General features: G+C 38.1%; 1 protein-coding gene and 1 pseudogene across 12 annotated transcripts in view; one reads left to right on the plus strand and one right to left on the minus strand.

Annotated features, from left to right (window-relative positions):
- FBXL2 (F-box and leucine rich repeat protein 2) overlaps nt 1-23,873 on the plus strand; it is an 86,938-nt gene that overhangs the window by 25,433 nt on the left and 37,632 nt on the right. For 9 of the 12 annotated variants that reach the window (XR_010946909.1, XR_010946910.1, XM_067753627.1 and 6 more), the window contains exons 3-5: nt 12,352-12,406; nt 12,656-12,730; nt 18,806-18,900. The exons of 1 other annotated variant lie outside the window; for it this stretch is intronic. Coding sequence is in view for 7 of the 11 variants with exons in the window: in XM_067753627.1 (XP_067609728.1) it covers nt 12,352-12,406; nt 12,656-12,730; nt 18,806-18,900 (225 nt within the window). In the remaining 4 variants the exon portion in view is untranslated. Of the gene's footprint in view, nt 1-12,351; nt 12,407-12,655; nt 12,731-18,805; nt 18,901-23,873 lie in introns of those variants that run through there. 2 more of the 12 variants (XM_067753637.1, XM_067753635.1) reach the window with 2 other exon arrangements.
- On the minus strand, nt 2,676-3,066 carry LOC137231631 (large ribosomal subunit protein eL31-like; annotated as a pseudogene).

Consider the following 23,873-nt stretch of genomic DNA (forward strand, 5'->3'; position numbering starts at 1 on the left):
TTTTGATAGTAGCAATTCCAGTAGGTGAGAGGTGATATCTCACTGTGGTTTTGATTTTCATTTCCCTGATGATTAGTGTTGTTGAGCATATTTCATGTACCTCTTGGCCATTTGTGTGCCTTCTTTGGAAAAATGTCTATTTAGATCCTCTGCCCATTTTTTAATTGAATTTTTTTTTGCTATTGGGTGGTATGAGTTCTTTATAGATTTTGGGTATTAACTCATCAGATACATGGTTTGCAAATATTTTCTCCCAGTCAGTAGGTTGCCTTTTCATTTTGTTGATGGTTTCCTTTGCTGTGCAAAAGCTTTTTAGTTTGATGTAGTCCCACTTGTTTATTTTTGCTTTTGTTGCCTTTGCTTTTAGTGTCAAATCCAAAATATCATCTTCAAAACTTAGGTCAAGAAGCTTACCCTCTATGTTTTCTTCTAGGACTTTTATGGTTTCAGGTCTTACATTCAAGTCTTTTCATCCATTTTAAGTTAATTTTTGTGGTTGTGAGACAGGAGTCCAGTTTCATTCTTTCACATATGGCTGTCCAGTTTTCCCAGCACCATTTATTAAAGAGACTGTTCTTTCCCCATTGTATGTCTTGGCTCCTTTGTCATAAATTAATTGACCATATATGTGTGGGTTTGTTCCTGGGCTCTTTATTATGTTTCATGGATCTATGTATCTGTTTTTATGCCCAGAACATTGTGTACATTAGTATATATTTGTGTATGGTAGTATGTGTATTGGGCATGTTTATTTGTATATGGGAATGTATCTGAATGTGTACTTATGTGTGTGTATGCATATGTATGCCTGTGTGTGTGAGAACATTCAAGGCAGAGGAAACAGCTTGCAAAAAATCATGCTGTATTTGGGAAATCTTGCACAGTTTAGTTTCCTTCTACTCTTGGCCCATATATATATTTATTTGTGCTTAGTTGGAAGTGCTTGGAACGTAGCATTTTCCTCTGAGCTTTTTCCTACCTAACATTTAATGATTACTCTTCCCTATTACCACATACTTTTCATAATTACCACTTCAATGGCTGCTTAATAGTCCATGGAGTTTATGTCATGATTTACTTAACCTTTCGGTTGCTTTTTAAAAATTTTAGATAATGCTGAAATAAAATTTTAGAAAATGCTGAAATTAAAATTTTTTGTTTTGTTGAATTATTTCTTTATGATAACTTCCTGAAGAGGAATTACTGGATCAAAGGAGGAGAACATTTTTACAGCTCTTGATAAAGCCAGTGTTTCCAAAGGTGGTAACAGTTTTTAAAAAATATGTATTTGTATTTGACATATAACATTGTATGAATCTAAGGTGTACAACATGTTGATTTGGTACATTTATATATTGTAATATGATTGCCATTGTAGTGTTAGCTACCTATGAACACCACATAATTATCATTTATTTTTTGTGATGGGAATAATTAAGATCTAGTCTCCTAGCATGTTTGGTCTTAATACTACAGTATTGTTGTCTGTAATCACTATACTGTTTATTAGATCTCTAGGACTTACGTATCTAGTAGTTGCAAGTTCGTATCCTTAAACAACATCTGTACTATTCCCCCTCCCCCCAGACCCTGGTAACCACCATTTTACTCTATTTTTATGAGTTTGACTTTTAGGTCCACATATAAGTGATATCGTACAGTATTTGTCTTTCTCTGACTTATCTTACTTGGCATAATGTCCTCAGAATCCATCCATGTTGTCACAGAGGGCAGAATTTTCTTCTTTCTCGTGGCTGAGTAATATTTTATTGTAAGTATTACTACATCTTTATCTGTTAATTGGTTGACAGGCACTTACGTTGTTTCTATATCTTGGCTCTTGTAAATGATGCTGCAGTAAACATGGGAGGCCATATATCTCTTCAATATCCTTTTTTTATTTCATATGCCCAGAAGTGGAATTGCTGAATCATATGGTAATTCTATTTAAAATTTTTTCAGGAACATTCATATTGTTTTCTGTAGTAGGTGAACTAATTTACATTCCCACCAACAGTGTACAAGCGTTCCCTTTTCTCTACATCCTCTTGTCTTCTTGATGACATTGGTTTTATTATTTTCTATTATTTTCTTTTTTCTTTTTTAACGATTTCCACTCCTAGCTTTTTAAATCCCATTCTTTGTCTTTCTTTGGGTTAACTGTGTTTTCTTTAGCTTGCCTAAGTTGGACATTTAGCTAGTTATTTTTCAGCTCCCTCATCTAATAATAGATAAGTTCTTTGAGTGATAGTCTCAAAGCTCTACTTCTGTTGAATTTCACAAGTTTTGAAGTTTAGTGTTTCTTTTTACTGTTCAGTTTCAAGTATTTATCAATTTCCATTATTGCTTCTTTGAAACATTTTTTTCTTAAAAATGTTTTTATTATGAAGTATAATATATAGTTGGAGAACCACACAAAACATAAATATTAGACAAATACCCTAGCCATCACTTAGGTCAGTAAATAAAACTTTGCCAGTCACCAAAGAAGCACCTCCATTTCTAATCCAAATGATAACTGCTTCCCTCTCCAGAAATAACACTTTCTTGACTTTTATAGCTTTCACTGTATTTTCATTTCTTTATAGATCTATCATCCATATGTGCATCCTTAGTCATTACAGTTTAGTCTCGCCCATTTTTTTTTTTGGCGGTTCTATAACTTTATTTGACAATCAACAGTTCTCATCCATATCAACTGTCTGTAGATTTTTGAAAATGGTGACAAGTACATAGGTAACCGACATGTAGAGCTTGTTTGGTGAATCTTCATCTTCATTACATTTTTCTGGACAACTGCACACAGATACGGTATGGGACAGTCCTTATTCCTTTGGCCCAGACAGCTTTGTTGAGCCTGGTGTCAGTGTGTACATCTGGAGTTCCCATCTCCTTCATGATGAATTTTTGGATTTCTTTGAGTGCCTGAGGGGCACGCTTCTTGAAACTCACTCCATTGATGTGCTTATGAATGTTGATAGTGTATTCTGTGGTCACCACCTCGTTGATGGCAGACTGGCCCTCCTTCTTCTTGCCACCCTTCTTTGCGGGAGTCATCCTGCTGGGCTCCAGTTGGAAAAAACAGCTAGTCTTGCTCATTTAATAAATCTTTAAGTCTCTAATAATCAACAGGTCTCCTGTCCATCTCTTTCTGTTCTACATGTTTTATCTGTTGAAGAACTTGGGTTATTTGATATGTATTGTGGAAGTTCCCACAGTCTGGGTTTTGCTAATTGCAGCCTCATGGTGCAATTTCAGCATGTTTCCTTTATCTGTATTTCTTGGAAATTGACAGCTGGATCCAGAGGTTTGATCAGACTCAGGTTCTATCCCTTTAGTAAGACTATGTGGTGGTGTGTTCTTTTATTAGGAGTTACACAATGTTTGGTTTCCTTTTTTTGTGCTGGCATCTATGTATGCTTATTGCCTAGATCATTAACTTATTGGGGCTGCAAAATGATGATATTCTGATTCTTTTTCTTCATTTATTAGTTGGACTGCTTTAAAAAATTTTTTTTATTGGAGTATAGTTGATTTACAGTGTTGTTAGTTTCAGGTGTATAGCATAGTGAATCAGTTATATATCCACTCTTTTTTTTTAGATTCTTTCCCATATAGGCCATTACAGAGTATTGAGTTCCCTGTGGTATACAGCAGGTTCTTATTAGTTATCTATTTTATATATAGTAGTGTGTATGTGTCAATCCCAATCTCCCAAATTATCCCTACGCCTCTTATCCCCTGGTAACCATGTTTGTTTTCTACATCCATGACTGTACTTCTGTTTTGTAAATAAGTTCATTTGTACCCCTTTTCTTTAGATTCCATGTGTAAATGATATCATATGATATGGAATGCTTTTATAAAGAATTACTTCACTTCTGTTTGATTACACAGTGATACAGTTTACGTAGAAGAAAGGCAGGATAAATGCTTGACGTTCTTTTCCTTTATTTACCAGTTTCGAAATAATGAGATATGTGAAGGTATGACGTGAGAAACAAAACGTTTTCATAGTTTCAACTAATCTCCCACAAGATATATATTAATTGCAGAGGGAAAAAATGTAATTTTATAATGGGGCACACCGGCAGAAATCATCTTAACCAAGTGATCAAAGTTGGCATCATCACTAATAGGACAAATGTACACCATATGCCCCGATGTAATGCACAAGAAGAGCACAATGTCATTTCTGTGGCATTCCTGACAAAAATTATAACTTGAGTCTAATCGTGAGGAAATATTAGACACATGGCAGAACATTCTACAGAGTAACTGGCTATATGCTTCAAAAGTAGCAAAGTCATGAAAGATAAAGACTGAAAAAATGTTTTAGATTAGAAGAGACTAAAGAGACGTGGCAAATAAATGCAATATGTGATCCTGGGCCGGAAAAAAAAGTTTTTCTTTTGTTTTAAGGACCATTAATGGGACAATTGACAGATTTTGAATAAGATCTATAGATTATAGTATTGTGTCGGTGTTAGTTTTCCTTGTTTTGTTAATTGTACTGTGTTTCTGAAAAGAACGTCCTTGTTTTTAGGAAGTATGTGAGTATTTTAAGGGTAAATGAACATCGTGTCTACAACATACTCTCCAACATTTCAGACACAATTACATATATGTAATTACTACATCAGACCCAGATGATTTAATTGGTGAATGCTACCAAACATAAGAAAGAAATGATACTAATTCTCTACGTTGTCATCCAGAAAATAGAAGCAGAATAATTCCTAACTTATTCTGTGAAGCTAACATTACCCTAATACCAAAACCAGAAAAAGACATTATAGAAAGGAAAAGTACAGAACAATATCTCTCGTGAACACAGATGCAGAAGTCTTCAAAAAAAAAGTTAGCAAATCAGATTGAACAATGTATAAAAAGAATTATATACTATAACCAAGTGGGATTTATTTCATGCATGCAAGGATGCCTCAACATTCAAAAATCAACATAATCAATCACATCAATGATCTGATAAAGAACAAAATCATATGGTCATATTAGTAGATGCAGAAAAAGTATTTGGCAAATTTTAACACTCATTCATGATTAAAAGTCTCATCAAACCCAAAATAGAGGGGAACTTCCTCAACTTGATCAAGAATATCTACAAAAAAACCCCTACGGCTAACAGTGTACTTAACAGTGAGAAACTGGTTGCTTTATCCCCAAGCTCAGGAACCAGAAAATGATGTCCCCTCTTACTACTCCTGTTCATCACAGTACTGCTGAAGTCCTACCTAATACAATTAGGTAAGAAAAGAAAAGAAAAAGTATACATTGGGAAGGTATACATTGGTTTTGTTTGTAGATTACATGATTGTGTATGTAGAAAATCCAAAAGAATTGACAAAATATTCCTGTAATTAATAAGCAGTTATATAATGTTGCACGATACAAGGTTAATATGCAGAAGGTAATTGCTTTCCTATTGCCATTTCTGGTATTGTTCACCAGCAGTGAACAACTGGAAGTTAAAATAAAAAACAATACCACTTACATTAGCCTCAAAAAATGAATACTTAGGTATAAATCTAGCAAAAGATTTATATGATGAAAACTCCAGCTCCAGTGAAAGAAATCAAAGAAGGTCTAAATAAATAAAGAGATGTTACACATTCATGGATAAGAAGACTCAATATTGTTAAAATGTTAATTCTTCCCAAGTTGATCTATGGAGTCAACACAATGCTGATAAAAAATACCACCGAGTTATTTTGTGGATATTGACAAATCTATTTTAAAGTTTGTGTAGAAAGACAAAAGACTCTGAAAGGCCAATGCATTACTGAAGAAGAACAGAGTTGGAGGACTGACACTACTGACCTATGAAGACTTAGTTTAGAGTTTTAGAGATCAAGACAGGGACTTCCCTGGTGGCAGTGGTTAAGAATCCGCCTGCCACTGCAGGGTATATGGGTTCGATCCCTGGTCCGGGAAGATCCCACATGCTGTGGAGCAATTAAGCCCTTGCACTGCAACTACTGAGCCTGTGTTCTGGAGCCCACAAGCCACAACTATTGAGCCTACGTATCACAACTACTGAAGCCCACGCGCCTAGAGCCTGTGCTCTGCAATAAGAGAAACCACCGCAATGAGCCCCTGCTCGCTGCAACTAGAGAAAGCCTGCATGCAGCAATGAATACCCAGTGCAGCCAAATAAATAAATCGTAAAAAAAAAAAAAAGCAAGACAGTGTGGTGTTGGCAAAAGAATAGACAACTCAATGGAACATAGAGAATAGAATAGAGAGCTCAGAAATAGAGCCACACAAAGTCAGCTGATCTTTGACAAAGGAGAAAAAGCAATTTAATGGAGAAAATATATATTTTCAACACATGGCATTGGAACAATTGGACATTTATATGCAAAAACAGAATGTAAACATAGACGTTACACCTTTCGCAAAAATTGACTCAAAATAGATCGTAGGCCTAAATGTAAAACCCCAAACTATCAAACTTTCATAAGAAAGCATAGGAGAAAATGTAGGTGACCTTGGGTTTAACAGTGAGTTTTTAGATACAACCTCAAAAGCATGATCCATGAAAGACAAAATTGGTAAGTTGGACTTTATTAAAATTAAAAACTTCTTCTCTGAGAAGAGAATGAAAAGCCAAGCCACAGATTGGGAGAAAATATTTGCAAAGACATGTATGATAAAGGACGGATGTCCACAATATACAAAGAACACTTAAAATCCAACAAGAAAACAGACCAATTTAAAAAATGGGCAAAAGATCTGAATAGACACCTCACCAAAGAACATATACAGATGGCAATGAGCATATGAAAAGATGCTTGCTATCATGTCATTAGGGAATTGAAAACTAAAATAACAATGAGATATCACTCTATGTGTATTAGAATGGCTAAAATTTAAAAATTGAACAATATCAAATGTTGGCAAGATTCAGAGCACAGGAACTCTCATTGCTGGTGATTCAAAACGGTGTAGACACTTTGGAAGACAATTTTGCAGCTTCTAAACTTACATGATCTAGCACTCAACACTCCTAGGTATTTATCCAACTGAGTAGAAAACATATTCACCTGCATACAAATGTTTATAGCAAGATTATTCATAATCACTCAAAACTGGAAGCAACCAAGGTGTCCTTATATAAATGAATGGATAAACAGTGATACATCCATATAGTGGAATATCATTCAGCAATAGAAAGTAATGAGCTATCATGCCACTAAAAGACATGGAGGAACCTTAAAGACATGTGCATAGTGAAGGAAGCTAATATGAACAGCTACATACTTACGATTCCAATTATATGACATTCTGGAAAAGGAAAAACTATGGAGACATTAAAAAGATCAGTCGGGACTTCCGTGGTTGGCGCAGTGGTTAAGAATCGCCTGCCAATGCAGGGGACACGGGTTTGATCCCTGGTTCAGGAGGATCCCACATGCCGCAGAGCAACTAAGCCCGTGAGCCCCAACTACTGAGCCTGTGCTCTAGAGCCCACAAGCCACAACTACTGAAGCCCGCGTGCCTAGAGCCCGTGCTCTGCAACAAGAGAAGCCACCGCAGTGAGAAGTCTGCATACTGCAACAGAGTAGCCCCTGCTCACCGCAACTAGAGAAAGCCCGTGTGCAGCAACAAAGACCCAACACAGCCAAAAATAAATAAATAAATTTATAAAAAAAAAAAACAAAAAAACAGTCGTTGCCAGAGGTTCATGAGGAGGATAAAAGGGATTAACAGGTGAAGCACAGGTGATTTTTAGGGTGGTAAACTATTCTATATGATACTATAATGGTGGATATATTGTCAGATCCATAGAATAGTACAATACAAAGAGTGAACCTTATCATAAACTGTGGATTTTAGTTAATAACAGTGTGTCAGTCTTAATTTATTAATTGTAACAAATGTGCCACACTAATGCAGGATGTTAATAATAGGGGAAACTGTGTGTGTGTGTTATGTGTTTCTCAAAATGGCAGTAATATATGGGAACTCTATGTACTATCTGCTCTTATATTTAATATGTTTTTAAAAGGGGAAATAAGCAAATGTTAAAGAGATGTTGTTAAAACCATGCATGTGCAAAGCTGAGGTATTTTATAGTGTGTAACAAAGTAACTTTAGAAAATTTAAAAGGCAGGAGGAAAGCCCTATAGTAAACATTGTAATCAATGATTAGAGTGACAGCTTTTTCTGAGATGGGAAAGAGAAAAAGATGTCTTTCATTACAATTATTGGTACTAGAGAAGATCACAGCCACTTCAGTAAGGCAAGAAAAAGAATAAAAAGTATAATTATTGGAAAGGAAGGAAGAAAATTGTCATTATTCTCAAATGTATTGATTTTGTTTGTAGAAAATCACTGGAATATATAAATGAATTTGGAAATGTTGCTGTATGCAAGCCATAGTATATGAAAGTTAAGTATATATACTAGCAACGATTAGTAAATGACATTTTAAAAATTCCATTTTAATAGTAACATCATCAAATAACCAGCGGGGAAAAATCTAAAAATGAACAAAACATCTATGTGGAAAACTACAAAAATTACTGTGAGAAATTAAAGAAGTCCTAAATAAATAATGGAGTATATCATGTTTCTGGGTTGGAAGACTTAATATTGTCAAGATCCCAATTCTCCCCAAAGTTTCTATAAATTCAACATAATTCCAATAAAATTTTATAAAGTTTTCTTGTGTAAATTGATATGCTGATCCTAAAACATAAGTGGAAATTAAAAAAAAAAAAGAGTAGTCAAGAATAACCAAGGTAATTTTGATGAATAAAAACAAAGTTGGGGACTTCCCTGGTGGTCCAACGCAGGAGGCCCAGGTTTGATCCCTGGCCAAGGAACTAGATCCCATACGCATGCTGCAACTAAGAAGTCCACATGCCACAACTAAGAAGTCTGCATGCCGCAACTAAACATGCTGCAGTCAAGATCCCACGAGTGGCAACTAAAACCCAGGGCAGCCTAAATAAGTAAGTAAGTAAATAAATAAATAAATATTTTTAACAAAAGAAAAACAAAGTTGAGCTTAACGTTACCAGACATCAAGAGCTTGAAGCTTCATGATAAAAACAGGGTCTCATTGGCACAGAGGCAGACAGACCAGTGAAGCAGAATACAAAGTCCAGCAGTACGGGCTTCCCTGGTGGCGGAGTGGTTGAGAGTCCGCCTGCCGATGCAGGGGACATGGGTTCGTGCCCTGGTCCAGGAAGATCCCACATGCCGCGGAGTGGCTGGGCCCGTGAGCCATGGCCACTGAGCCTGCGCGTCCGGAGCCTGTGCTCCGCAATGGGAGAGGCCACAGCAGTGAGAGGCCCGCGTAACACCAAAAAAAAAAAAAAAAAAAAAAATCCATTCCTATATATTCCTGTGTGTATTTATTTATAACCAAGTTGCGATTTTAGTGCTTTTCTAATGAAGGGTGAAGTTAACACATTTGAGGTAGGAAGCAATTTCCAGGAAAAAAATAAAAAGTTTTGGAAGGGCCAGAACCTGATTTCTGACTGCTCTTATTCCTTTAGCTATCTCTGTTTCTATTACCAATGTTCCAGGCTCTGTCGTTCAGGGTGTTTATTTTATTCATTGGAACATGATTTGGGAATTTGGCTTAATTTGGCAGTTTGGAGTCTTATCACGCCTATTTTAAAATGTATTTATTTATTTATTTATTTGGTTGTGCTGTGTCTTAGTTGTGGCAGGTGGGCTCCTTAGTTGTGGTATGTGAACTCTTAGTTGCGGCATGCATGTGGGATCTAGTTCCCTGACCAGGGATCAGACCTGGGCCCCCTGCATTGGGAGCGCAGAGTCTTAACCACTGGACCACCAGGGAAGTCCCTTATCATGCCTGTTTAACTTGTGCACATTCAAGTATCTGTGTATGTGTGTTGGGGGGATAATGTAAATAATGAAGGCAATCTACTTTTTCATTCAGTAATCATAATGTTGGGTAGTAAGCATGAGATGAGAAATGCAAACTTGTGTTCCAGCTATTGATTCTCACTTGTGTCCGAATGTGTGAGCATCTTGTTTGAGTTAGTGTGATTTTAGTGTTTAAAGAGACATGTTTTGGGAATTCCCTGGAGGTCCAGTGGTTAAGACTCCATGCTTTCACTGCTGAGGGCTTGGGTTCGATCCCTGATCAGGGAACTAAGATCCCACAAGCCACACAGCTTGGCCATAAAGAAAGAAAGAAAGAAAGAGAGGAAGAAGGAAAGAAACATATTTTCCATACAGCATGCTCACTCAACACAGACTGCTTCATCTGCTGTGCAGTTGAAGAAATAGATTCTAGTCTAATCCTGAGGGAACAACAGCTGTGTTAAACTTTCTAGGGCACTTTGTGTAGGGTCATGGGCTTGGGCTCTCAAGCCAGACTACCTGGGTTCAAATTCTGGCTCCGCTCTTCCTATCTGTGTGGCCTTGGCAGGTCCCAGTGTTCCTATCTGTAAAATGGAGATCGTAATAGCACCTCATGGCATTGTTGTGACAATTAAAGAGTGACAGCTAGCACATGTAAGTGCATAATCAGTGTTAACTATGATTATCAGTATTGTTATTATTACTGAGAGTTGATAGAGTATGTTGGTCTCCAAGATGGTACATTCTTGAGGGATTTTCAAGGGAAACTTAGTTAACTCCTTTCTACCTTCAGCTTGTACTTTAGAACCCAATGCCAGTGTGTGATATGATTCTGCTGTACCATACTCATTTCTCTATCTGGTCCTTGTCTTTTCGTGAGCTGACGATCAGTTGTGGCTCATTGTGGAATGGTTGTATGGCACAGAACACAGACATTTGTGGTGGTGGGGCAAGATGTATTACCACAGAAGCAATGTAGATGTGCAGACACCCTGAAATATGTTTAATATATGTAAGTACACATTTCCAGCCATCGGCATTTTCCTATGTACAAAGTTCCATTGAGTCTTTTAAGATCAGTGCAGCCGTTATGCTTCTGTCCTTTGCTTTTCTCTAGAAAATGATTGGAGCCTATATTGTAGAACAGTATCTACGCTGTCACTGGCCCCGTGGTGCTGCCTGTGGGTGCTTTATTGTAGGGTGCAGTGCTCTGGTGTTTTATGGATCTACTATCTTCTCCAAGCCCATGGATTTTCCATGCACTGCTGATTGTTACCTTTGGAGAATTTTGGAGAACTTTTTAGGTGGCTGTTTGCCATTTCACCTTCCACACACACAGGCACAGACCCTCATATTTACCTTCCGGTACTCTGGGGATTGAGACCCTATTGTTTGTCCCTGACCTCGTCCCCATCTACTCTTTGTCTCTCAGGAAAGCTGCTCTTTGTTTTCAGCTGTGACTGCGGAGCGCTGAGGCACACACAGCTATTTGCCACTGTGCTATCATCAGCAGCTCATCTCCACTGCCAGAATGTCAGAACCTCCCTCTGACCCTGCCATGCTGACAGCTACTGCTTCCACTGGGGGACTGCTGGTGTCAACTAAGCTTTTGTTTGCTTCTCTCTGCTTTTCTTTTTCCCCATCTTTCCCATCTTCTGTAACTTCTTGGCTTTTGCTCAGGAAATGAGCTCCATCTTTCTGCCCTGTGAGCAGATAGATAAAAAGTGAGTGGGTTTTATTGTTGAGCTTTTCTTGGCCGTGTTATTTGAGGCTCAGGCACCTGAGCCTGTTTCATGCGTCTACCACCAAAAGTGGGGTTTGCATAGGAATTAGAATGATTTAGCCCTCACTAGGCTCAATGCCTGGGAGGTGAGAGATTGGTCTTTTTTTGTCTTTTTTTTAAAGTTGTCTCCTACAGCTCACTGATTGATGTTATGTTCATCTATTCATTTATTTATTTGGTTGCACGGGGTCTTAGTTGCGGCCAGCAGGCTCCTTAGTTGTGGCAGTTGGGCTCCTTAGTTGCGGCTCACCAGCTCCTTAGTTGTAGCATGTGAACTCTTAGTTGTGGCATGCATGTGGGATCTAGTTCCCTGACCAGGGATTGAACCCAGGCCCCCTGCATTGGGAGCTCAGAGTCTTAAGCACTGTGCCAGCAGGGAAGTCCCGAGAGATTGGTCTTTGAATAGAACAGGTTATGATCTACTGTTCCATGTCCATGACTTAGAACAAGGGAAATAAAAGTTTAATGAATTCTGGGTTAAGGGGACTTGTGTAGTGTGTCTAAAACAGCTTTGGAATGTGCAAACATTTAATATGTCATAGTAGTGATGAACAATTATAGTGCACTTGTGTATTACGAATTGAGGAATCTTGAAAAAGTTATGAATATCCAAATGGCTCATTAGATTTTATCTTTCAAGTTATAAATATTCTAAAATGTTAACACCATCTTATTTTTGTGCTTTTTTTCCCCTTTCTTCCTAGAATATTTTCCTTCTTGGATATAGTAACTTTGTGCCGATGTGCACAGATTTCCAAGGTAGAGTATTAACCAAATTTGTAATCAAGAAATACAAGTTTTATTAGAATGAGGATAAGTTCAAGTTAAAAATTAAAATGTCATCTTTTATATGTAACATAACACAATGTTACCATAATTCCACATTTGATTATCAGCTTAATGTCTATCATGAATAAACATTTGGAAATAATAAAGGTTGAATCAAGACTTTCCTTAACAGTCGCAATAAATACATCTTTTTCACCCTAATCTCTCCCAACCTCCCAGGCTTGGAATATCTTAGCCCTGGATGGAAGCAACTGGCAAAGAATAGACCTTTTTAACTTTCAGACAGATGTAGAGGTAAGTTAACCTTGTTTTAGACAAAAGACTTTTTTAAAAGATAAGTAAACTGCTCACTCTTTCCTGCCTTTTTATTTTGCTGCATTTAGATTTAATAGGAAGGTGCCAAGGTGGAATAGAGAGGAAAAAAACCTGGAAGATATTTGCATACTTCAAGACCAAAATTCTGTTTGCATTTTACTTTTATCAGTAACAGACGTTTACTTTTCCCCCTTGATCATGTTTATAATCTAAGTTTTACCACTCAGCTTTTCAAAGCCTCACACCTGTATCATTAACACCTGGTTCAATGCTTATCTTAGGAGACTCTTGACAAATATTTATTGATCTGAAAACTCCATTGAGAATTCTAATTCAGCATCAGGAATGGAGAAATGGCAGAAGCAGGGACTCGGGAATGAGGCTGGAATTATGAGATATAACTCCAGCTCAGCCACTTAAGACATTTACTCTCTTAGTGCCTCAGTTATATTATTTATAAAATGAAGAAGTGAAATAATCCTTAGAGCCTTTATAATTCCAGGATTCTGGTGTATTTATCTGGAAATATGTAAATATCCTCATTTAAGAGTGGTAAACCAGGTCAAATGAGAAAAGTTTATTTTAAAACAACTTTAATATTAAATACCAATTTATAACCAAAAAGAAACAGGGAAGTAATAAAGAGCATTGTACATAGTAATTGTTGGGAGTGCTGTTTTAAGGGTCTGGGGATGTTGAAGTTCATTATCTACCCAATGTTAGTAAAACCTTATTGATTTCTAGTTTAGCCAACTCAGTTACAATTGTATTTTTTTTTTTTTTTTTTTTTGCGGTACGCGGGTCTCTCACTGCTGTGGCCTCTCCCATTGCGGAGCACAGGCTCCGGACGCGCAGGCTCAGCGGCCATGGCTCACGGGCCCAGCCGCTCCGCGGCATGTGGGATCTTCCCGGACTGGGGCACGAACCCGTGTCCCCTGCATCGGCAGGCAGACTCTCAACCACTGCGCCACCAGGGAAGCCCTGGAATTGTATTTTAATTCAGTTACTCACATAGCATGTTTATCACTTGTTTTTATTGAAGTAAATTCTTTGTATCTTTTTTAATGGATAAGGAAATGAATGTGTTTAACAGTGAGATGGGCCCAAACAATTTCCTGTGACTCACTTAAGCTGGTGTTACCTACAAGAACTGATGGCCAGTGGTGGAGGCCCATCACCTCCTTCTCTAGGTTACTTGCTGCTTGCCAGGCTCTGGTCCCATCTCAAACCAGTGGAGCAGAATCCCCTACAGGAGGTGGGGCTGAGCACAGTATTTCCCACTGCTCAGGTTGCTGTGCTCTGAGCTTGGAAGCTGTCAGGGGCCTCAGGGCTTCTCATGCTCCCTGGAAAGATAAGCTGTAGCTCCTGGCTTGGACTCTGGTCCCTGAATCAGGAATTCTTTAATGCTCTTTCCAGATTTCACGATTGCAACAGTGCCCTACCCAAACATGCTGACATGTAATTCCCCTTCAAACTGATAATCTGTAGTTCATGGTTCATTGTGTTACTTAGTGATGTTGAGGAGAACATTAAACTCCAAAAATTGTGGTCATTTCTTCTGGCCAAAGAGTCATTGTTTTAAAAAAAATTTGTAAAAAAATTTTTTTCTGTGGTTTTTTAATTGTCTCCTCAGTTTTCTTTGATTTTTCCAAACTACAACTTTCTGGAATGCACATAAAAAACTTTTAAATTCAGATATTAAAAAATACTATTTCAGGACTTTCCTGGTGGTCCAGTGGTTAAGACTCCATGCGGGTTTGATCCCTGGTCAGGGAGCTAAGATCCTGCAAGCCGTGCAGTGCAGTGCGGTCAAAAAAAAAAAATTCTATTTTAAGTAAATGTCATTACCTTGTGCATTATTTGATTTCACAATTTTAGCTGACTGCTGACTACAGCTATATAAACACATTGCAGAAGTACTTGAGTACTTCTACCAACGACAGACCAGTTTATGGTTTACCAGTTACGTAGAGAACTACATGTGAAAAATATAGTCTAATACTATTTAGTTACCCCTTTGGGCTACCACTTTGAGTCCAGGTTGATTCTGAACCAAGTGTGGGGCCTCCCATAGACACTAACAGGACCCTCTGGATGCTTATACTGGGAAGCATCCCATGGATAAACTCATGGTCTCAAATTCATTTCTTTGGGACGAAAGTGGTGATTTATGGATCTGTTGAGAGAATAGAAAAGGTGCCAAGGATCAGGACTAAGAGTATTTACTGTGTGCCAGGCACTCTTCTGAGCACTTTTTGTATATTAATTAATTTAATCTTCTCAAAAACACCATGTTGAAGAAACTGAGGCACAAAAAGTTTGAGTAACTTACCTGAGGTCCCTCACCTAGTAAGAAGAGAGAGTAGGTACCTTGAACAGTGGGTTTCATGACTTGAATTTCAAAGAAAAGGCAGAATAGCACATGCAGGTGACTACTGTGCATTGGGCCTCTCTTGAGCATCACTCTCTCCTAAGTAAACATCAGGTTTCCCTGATGTTTAGGCATTTTCCATGCCTTTAAAAGTTGAACATTTTGTTGTTAGTCTTCATGGTCATTAAAGATTCTGTGAGGCCAAAAATGAGAAATAACCAAGTAGTATGTTATCTAAAACTCATAAGTCCAAGGGTCTCTCCATTAGGCCTTATTTTTCTGTAAAGCCCTTCTTTCTAAAATGCATACCTACAACATACTATCTAATAGATGTTACACAGTGTCATTTGCATTTGAAAAGGATTTACTCATTTTTTTCTCTTAGTTGGAAACAGTGGAACAGAAAATTCTGAATGTAATTTTTTTATTCCAGTACAAAAACTTTTACTCCAAAAAAGGAAGAATAGGAAGTTTGTATAAACGTGACTAACGTGGAATGGAGAAGATAGATGGTGTGCTCTATTTGTAGACATTGGTGTGGAGTTGTTTTTGCTGTTTTATTTAGTACTTAAATATTTATCTTGGATTTCCAAGTCATAATGTTTTTCCTCCCACTGACAGAAATTTTACAGGTGTCTGGAGTGTTGGTTCAAAAACTAATATTTATTTTTTATTTTGGTACGCGGGCCTCTCACTGTTGTGGCCTCTCCCGTTGTGGAGCACAGGCTCCGGACACGCAGGCTCAGCAGCCATGGCTCACGGGCCCAGCCGCTCCGCGGCATGTGGGATCTTCCCGGACCGGGGCACGAACCCGTGTCCCCTGCATCGGCAGGCGGACTCTCAACCACTGCGCCACCAGGGAAGCCCCAAAAACTAATTATTAACTTAGATAAGACTCAAGAAAGCATAGATAAAGTCACCAGCAATATCAGAGTTTGGATTTTCAACTGAATTAAGTTATTAGCCAGATATAATATGTGTGAGCCCTGCTTCTGTGATACTGTGGTTTGATGTGTCCTAGTGAATTCTTAGTGCTTAGAGTTCAGTGTCAAGATTGCTGTTTTATAAAGTGAGGATAATAAGTATTAAAAATGAAACAAAATGGCCTTTTCAATGTTTTCTCCCTTGTGGAGGTGGTAATTGTGCAGAACATACAGCTTTTAGAGTCAGTGAAACCTGTTATAAACCCCAATTCTACTACTCACTAAAGTGTAACCTTGGCAATTTAACCATTTAATTTCTTTATTTGAAAAATGAAGATAATGGATCCAATCTGTATTAGTCAGGATTCTCCAGAAAAACAGAACCAATAAGATACGTGTGTACTATTTACAATAGCCAGGACATGGAAGCAACCTAAGTGTCCATCGACAGATGAATGGATAAAGATGTGGCACATACATACAATGGAATATTACTCAGCCATAAAAAGAAACGAAACTGAGTTATTTGTAGTGAGGTGGATGGACCTAAAGACTGTCATACAAAGTGAAGTAAGTCAGAAAGAGAAAAACAAATACCGTATTCACACACATATGTATGGAATCTAAAAAAAAAAAAAAGGTTCTGAAGAACCTAGGGGCAGGACAAGAATAAAGACACAGATGTAGAGAATGGACTTGAGGACACAGGGAGGGGGAAGGGTAACCTGGGACAAAGTGAGAGAGTGGCATTGACATATATACACTACCAAATGTAAAATAGACAGCTAGTGGGAAGCAGCCGAACAGCACAGGGAGATCAGCTCAGTGCTTTGTGTCCACCTAGAGGGGTGGGATAGGGAGGGTAGGAGGGAGACGCAAGAGGGAGGGGATATGGGGATATATATATATATATACGTATAGCTGATTCACTTTGTTATGCAGCAGAAACTAATACAACATTGTAAAGCAATTATACTCCAATAAAGATGTTAAAAAAAGTGTATATTAATATAGACATAGAGATTTATTATAAGGAATTGGGTCATGTGATTATGGAGGCTGAGAAGTCCCAAGATCTGCAGTCAGCAAGCTGGAGGCCCCGGAGAGCTGATATGTAGCTCCAGTCTGAGTCAGAAGGCCTGTGAACCAGCAGAGCCAGTGGTGTAAATTTCAGTCTGAAAGTTGGCAGGTTCAAGATCCAAGAGGAGTTGATGTTTCAGTCCAAGTCCACGGCCAGAAAAGACCAATGTCAGCAGTCAGGCAGGAGTTCTCTCTTAATCAGCCTTTTTTGTTCTATTCATGTCTTCAGTTGATTGGATGAGGCCCACCCACACTAGGGAGGGCAATCTGCTTTACTCAGTTTACTGATTCAAGTGCTAATCTCATCCAGAAACCCTTACAGACACAGCCACAATAATGTTTGGCCAAATGTCTGGGCACCCTGTGTTGCAGTCAAGCTGACACATAAAATTAATCATAAGTTCACCCTTTGTCAACTTGGCACCCATAGGCATGTCCTTTAACCATACTTAATTTCCAAATAAAGACGATAACAAAGATCATAATTCCACCTAATATGATACAGCTATCCAGCGTACAACCCGAAAGACACTCAGGCTTTCCTCAGAAGAGGAGGTAAAGTCCTAGAGTCAATTTCACTCTTCTTGATATTCTATGCCTTAAATACTTTGATGTAGAATTGACAGTACTTAAATACTTATGATATAAAGTCAGTACATGTTGTGTCACATGATAAGGGGATAAGAGAGGGAAAAAATACATATTTGTACCACACACACATGCATTCATAATAAAATAGGGAGAAAATACTTATGACAATTATAGTCCTAATTTCTGTAACTGGTCATGTGGTCAGAGTTGGTATTTATAACTACCTTCTGCTTCCCATTCTGTATTCTCTTTGTCTTCAGCAAGCACCTCAGCTGGTCGTGGTTCCTTACCTGGTAGAGTGACCCAAACCATCATTCCTGAAGCCATGAGTAGTCTCCTTGGATTGGCTTTTAGTTTTCCATTGACTTTAATCAGAGGGCATATTAATACTAAGAGATATCCTAAGGGATTTCCTGTATTCCATACATAGACTCTTCCTTACTTCAGTGTGGAGCAGTAGTCCATGTGGTTGTTGTGAATATTAAATGAGCCATAGCAGGTACAAGAAAGTGTTAAAATCATGCCTGAAAAAGTAGAAGTGCTTAATCAGTGTTCATTTTCTTTTTTCCTCCCCTAATGTATCTGCCAGTACCAGCCAAAGTTCCCATTTTTAAAGCAAATGTGTTTAAATAGGGGATTGCTAAGAAGAATGAGGAGTAGATTTTATGATACATCTTCAAATTTTTAGAGTGGTAATGTTTAGCTTAAATAGAATTTCTTTTTTTGAGCAACATTGTTTTAGATCTCTGTGTTCCCAGCACAGCAGTGTTCCCAAAAAGCTTGACCTCAGAAAGCCTTGTAATTGATGGAGTAGCCATGAGCCCTGGCTAGGGAAGGCCTAACTCCAGAGTCAAGGCTTTCAAAAAATAGTGTGTGATTTAAAAAAAATACTTAATGTTTTCATTGAAAACATTTTTTCGGTGCTTGTAGCCCCTTTATACACTAGGAACAGAAGTGGGATGTTGGAGGAATGTTCCAAAATACCTTCTATTACACCTGGAAATACATATTCAGTTCCTAAATTTCAGGTTATTTTGCTGTTAGATAAGCAGCATGAAACAAGATTTTTTCCAACTTTCTCCACTGAAGGGTCGAGTGGTGGAAAACATCTCAAAGCGATGCGGTGGATTCCTGAGGAAGCTCAGCTTGCGAGGTTGCATTGGCGTTGGAGATTCCTCCTTGAAGTAAGTCAGTCCACCGTGACTCACTCTGTCGTGGCAGCTTGTAGCTGACATTTTCATCAGCAAAAATAAACCAAGCATATTATTTGCTTTTCTTCTGTTAAAATCTTTCTATGGTAATTTGCATAGAGTAGTGAGAATATCATGATTTTGGAGCCAACAGGCCTGACCTAGAAAGCGAGCTCCAGTGTTGTCAGGGATGTGACCTTGGGACAAACACTTTGTTGTCAGTTCTGTCTTTTGCAAAGAGAAGGCAGTTATAGCTCTTTCATGAGAATGTCCTGGGTATCACATGAAATAACTCATATGTAGTACCTGGCACATAATCATATTATGATATTAGTTCACCTCTCTTCCTTTCTTCACTTTCCCATCTTCCTAGGTTCCTTCTCATAATTGTGGCTACCTTCTTGTATAAATTATACTAATTAACAAAATAATTCTTTCAAAAAATTCCTTAGCATAGCCTGGGATTTTGCTTAACCATCATGGGTTGTGATTATCACATTCATTTAATAATAGTTTATAATAGTTGGATATACCCTATGCAACCAAATGCTTGCCCACCTCTTACTGGATAGCCATTATTGGAAATGTTATCACTCCACTGTTAAGGACATGTGCTTTGAGCTTTTCTGGAGACAGGACATAATTAATACCTTTATGTCTTTATCCTTGTGGGCTCTTTATTGGTTGAGGTTGGCTAAATTAGGACACGCACTGCCCCTAGAATCTTGGAGCGGACTACCTCTTGGAGACTTAAGCATATGACAGTATAATCAGTTCCACACCTCCAGTAAGAATGTGCAGTGTACAGTAATTTCAGACAGTAGAATTTGTAATTGAAACATCTGCACCATTGCTAAGAAAATCAATTCATAATATCAATATCTTTTAAGGATCAAAACATTCCCTCTGTTATGCAACACAGGGTTTGTTTTTTTTAATCAATTCAGGTCATCAGAATTTTCTGATACTTCAAAAGCTTTGTAAACCAGTGGAATAGATTGATTCTGCTTTAACAGGAAGCTTAAATGTACCGAATAGGTCCTAAGACGACTTGTAATAGAGAACATAAATCTAATAGTGGTTCCATTAAAGAAACTAAAATAAGTGTGAAGATATGGATTGTCAGTGAGGAATATCAAAGAAACACATTCTCATCTTGGCACTTGGAATAGAGCCAAGATGAGGAAAAAACTATCCTATAAAGTGAAACTATATCAAAACTATGCTGTAAAGCTAAGACTGTTATTGGTTTACCATAAATTTTAGAGCAGAAATCTATGTTAATATCTATATAAATTTTTAATACGTGAGGCCAGATTACTGTGAGAAATAATGATAAGCATAATCACAGAATCATGATTCAGAGAGCCCCGGCAAGCAGGGGCTACTCTTCGTTGCAGTGCACGGGCTTCTCATTGTAGTGGCTTCTCTTGTTGTGGAGCACGGGCTCTAGGAGCGCGCGCTTCAGTAGTTGTGGCTCGCAGGCTCAGTAGTTGTGGTGCATAGGCTTAGTTGCTCTGCGGCATGTGGGATCCGTGTCCCCTGCATTGGCAAGCAGATTCTTAACCACTGCGCCACCAGGGAAGCCCTCAGTGCCTTTTAAAAAAAATTTTTATTGGCGTATATTTAGTTTAAATATAGTGTTAGTTTCAGGTGTACAGCAGAGTGATTGAGTTATACATATATTCATTCTTTTTCAGATTCTTTACCCATACAGGTTATTACAGAATAATGAGTAGAGTTCCCTGTGCTGTATAGTAGGTCCTTGTTGGTTATCTATTTTATATACAGTAGTGTGTGTACGTTAATCCCAAGCTTCTAATTTATCCCTCCTCTCCACATTTCCCCTTTGGTAACCATAACTTTGTTTTTGAAATCTGTGAGTCTGTTTCTGTTTTGTAAATAAGTTCATGTACCATTTTTTTTTGTTAGATTCCACATATGAGTGATACCATGTGATACTTGTCTTTGTCTGTCTGTCTTACTTCACTTAGTATGATAATCTCTAGCTCCATCCATGTTGCTGCAAATGGCTTATTTCATTCATTTTTATGGCTGAGTAATATTTCATTGTATATATGTACTACATCTTCTTTATCCATTCCTCTGTCGATGGACATTTAGGTTGCTTCCGTGTCTTGGCTATTGTAAATAGTGCTGCCATGAACATTGGGGTCCATGTATCTTTTCTAATTATGGTTTTCTCCAGATATATGCCCAGGAGTGGGATTACTGGGTCATATGGTAGCTCTATATTTAGTTTTTTAAGGAACCTCTATACTGTTCTTCATAGTGGTTGTACCAATTTACATTCCCACCAACAGTGTAGGAGGGTTCCCTTTTCTCCATACCCTCTCCAGCATTCCTTATTTGTAGACTTTTTTATTATGGCCATTCTGACCACTGTGAGGTGATACCTCGTTGAGGTTTTGATTTGCATTTCTCTGATAATTAGTGATGTGAGCATCTTTCCATGTGGTTTTTGGCCATGTATATGTTTTCTTTGGAGAAATGTCTATTTAAGTCTTATGCAAATTTTTTGATTGTAATGTTTGTTTGTTTTTTGTTTTGTTTTGGGTTTTTTTTGTGGTACGCAGGCCTCTCACTGTTGTGGCCTCTCCCGTTGTGGAGCACAGGCTCCGGACGCGCAGGCTCAGCGGCCATGGCTCATGGGCACAGCCGCTCCGTGGCATGTGGGATCTTCCCGGATCAGGGCACAAACCCATGTCCCCTGCATCAGCAGGCGGACTCTCAACCACTGCGCCACCAGGGAAGCCCTGTTTTTTTTTTAAATATTGAATTGTATGAGCTGTTTGTATATTTTGGAAATTAATCCCTTGTTGGTCACATCGTTTGCGAATTTTCACCCATTCCATAGGTGGTTTTTTCGTTTTGTTCATGGTTTCCTTTGCTATGCAAAAGCTTATAAGTTTGATTAGGCCCCATTTGTTTATTTTTGCTTTTACTTCTTTTTTTTTTTTTTTGCGGTACGCAAGCCTCTCACTCTTGTGGCCTCTCCCGTTGCGGAGCACAGGCTCTAGACACGTAGGGTCAGCAGCCATGGCTCACGGGCCTAGCCGCTCTGCGGCATGTGGGATCTTCCTGGACTGGGGCACGAACCTGTGTCCCCTGCATCAGCAGGCGGACTCTCAACCACTGCGCCACCAGGGAAGCCCTGCTTTTACTTCTTTTGCTTTGGGAAAATTATCTGAGAAAGTATTGCTACAGTTTATGTCAGAGAATGTTTTGCCTATGCTCTTTTCTAGGAATTTTATGGTGTCATGTCTTATATTTAAGTCTTTAAGCCATTTTGAGTTTATGCATGGTGTGAGGGAGTGTTCTAACTTCACTGATTTACATGCAGCTGTCCAGCTTCCCAACACCACTTGCTGAAGAGAGTGTCTTTTCCCCGTTGTATATTCTTGCTTCCTTGGTCGTAGATTAATTGACTCTGGGTATATGGGTTTACTTCTGGGCTCTCTATTCTGTTCCAGTGATCTCTATGTCTGTTTTTGTGCCAGTACCACACTGTTTTGATTGCTGTATCTCTGTACTATAGCCTGAAGTCTGGAAGGGTTATGCTTCTGCTTCCAGCATTGTTCTTTTTCCTCAGGATTGCTTTGGCAATTCTGGGTCTGTTGTGGTTCCATATAATTTTTAGGATTATTCTAGTTCTGTGAAAAATGTCATGGGTATTTTGATAGGGATTGCATTAAATCTGTAGATTGCTTTGGGTAGTATGGCCATTTTAACAGTATTAATTCTTCCAATCCAAGAGCATGGGATATCTTTCCATTTCTTTGAATTATCTTCAGTTTCCTTTATTAATGTTTTATAGTTTTCAGCATATAGGTTTTTCACCTTCTTGGCCAAGTTTATTCCTAGGTTGTTTTTTTTTGATGCAATTTTAAATGGAATTTTTTTAGTTTACTTTCTCTTTTTGGTATTTCATTGTTAGTGTAAAGAAATGCAGCAGATTTCTGTATATTTATCTTGTATCCTGCTACCTTGCTGAATTCATTTATTAGTTCTAATAGTTTTTATGTGGCGACTTTAAGCTTCTCTACATAGAGCATCATGTCATCTGCAAATAGTGACGGTTTTACCTCTTCCACTCCAATTTGGATACCTTTTGTTTCTTGTCTCATTGCTGTGGCTAGGACTTCCAATACTATGTTGAGTAGAAGTGAGAGTGGGCATCCTTGTCTTGTTCCTGAATTTAGCAAGAAGTCTTTCAGCTTTTCACCATTGAGTATTATGTTGGCTGTGGGTTTGTCATAAATGGTCTTTATTTTGTTGAGATATGTTCCCCGTATACCCACTTTGGTAAGAGTGTTTTATCATGAACGATGCTGAATTTTGCCAAATGCTTTTTCTGCATCTTTTGAGATGATCATGTGGCTTTTGTCTTTTGTTGATGTGGTGTATCACGTTAATTGATTTGCATATGTTGAACCATCCTTGTAACTCTGGAATGAATCCAACTTGATCATGGTATATAATCCTTTTTATGTGTTGTTGGATTTGGTTCGCTAATATCTTGTTGAGGATTTTTGCATCTATATTCATCAAAGATACTGGCCTGTAATTTTCTTGCATAGTGTCTTTGTCTGGTTTTAGTATCAGGGTGATGGTGACTGCATAGAATGACTTTGGGAGTGTTCTCGTCTGTCTTTTGGAAGAGTTTGAGAAGGATCAGCATAAGTTCTTCTTTGTATGATTGGTAGAGTTCCCCAGTGAAGCCATCCAGTCATGGCCTTTAGTTTACAGGGAGGGTTTTTTGTTGTTGTTGTTTTAAATTACAGATTCTATTTCATTTCTAGTGATTGGTCTGTTCAAATTATCTGTCTCTTGACTCAGTTTTGACAGGCTGCATATTTTAAGAAACTTGTCCATTTCTTCTAGGTTGTTGAATTTGTTGGCATCTAACTGTTCATAGTATTCTCTTATGATTTTTTCTGTTTATG

Source organism: Pseudorca crassidens, chromosome 10 (assembly GCF_039906515.1).
Source record: "Pseudorca crassidens isolate mPseCra1 chromosome 10, mPseCra1.hap1, whole genome shotgun sequence".
NCBI lineage: Eukaryota > Metazoa > Chordata > Mammalia > Artiodactyla > Delphinidae > Pseudorca > Pseudorca crassidens.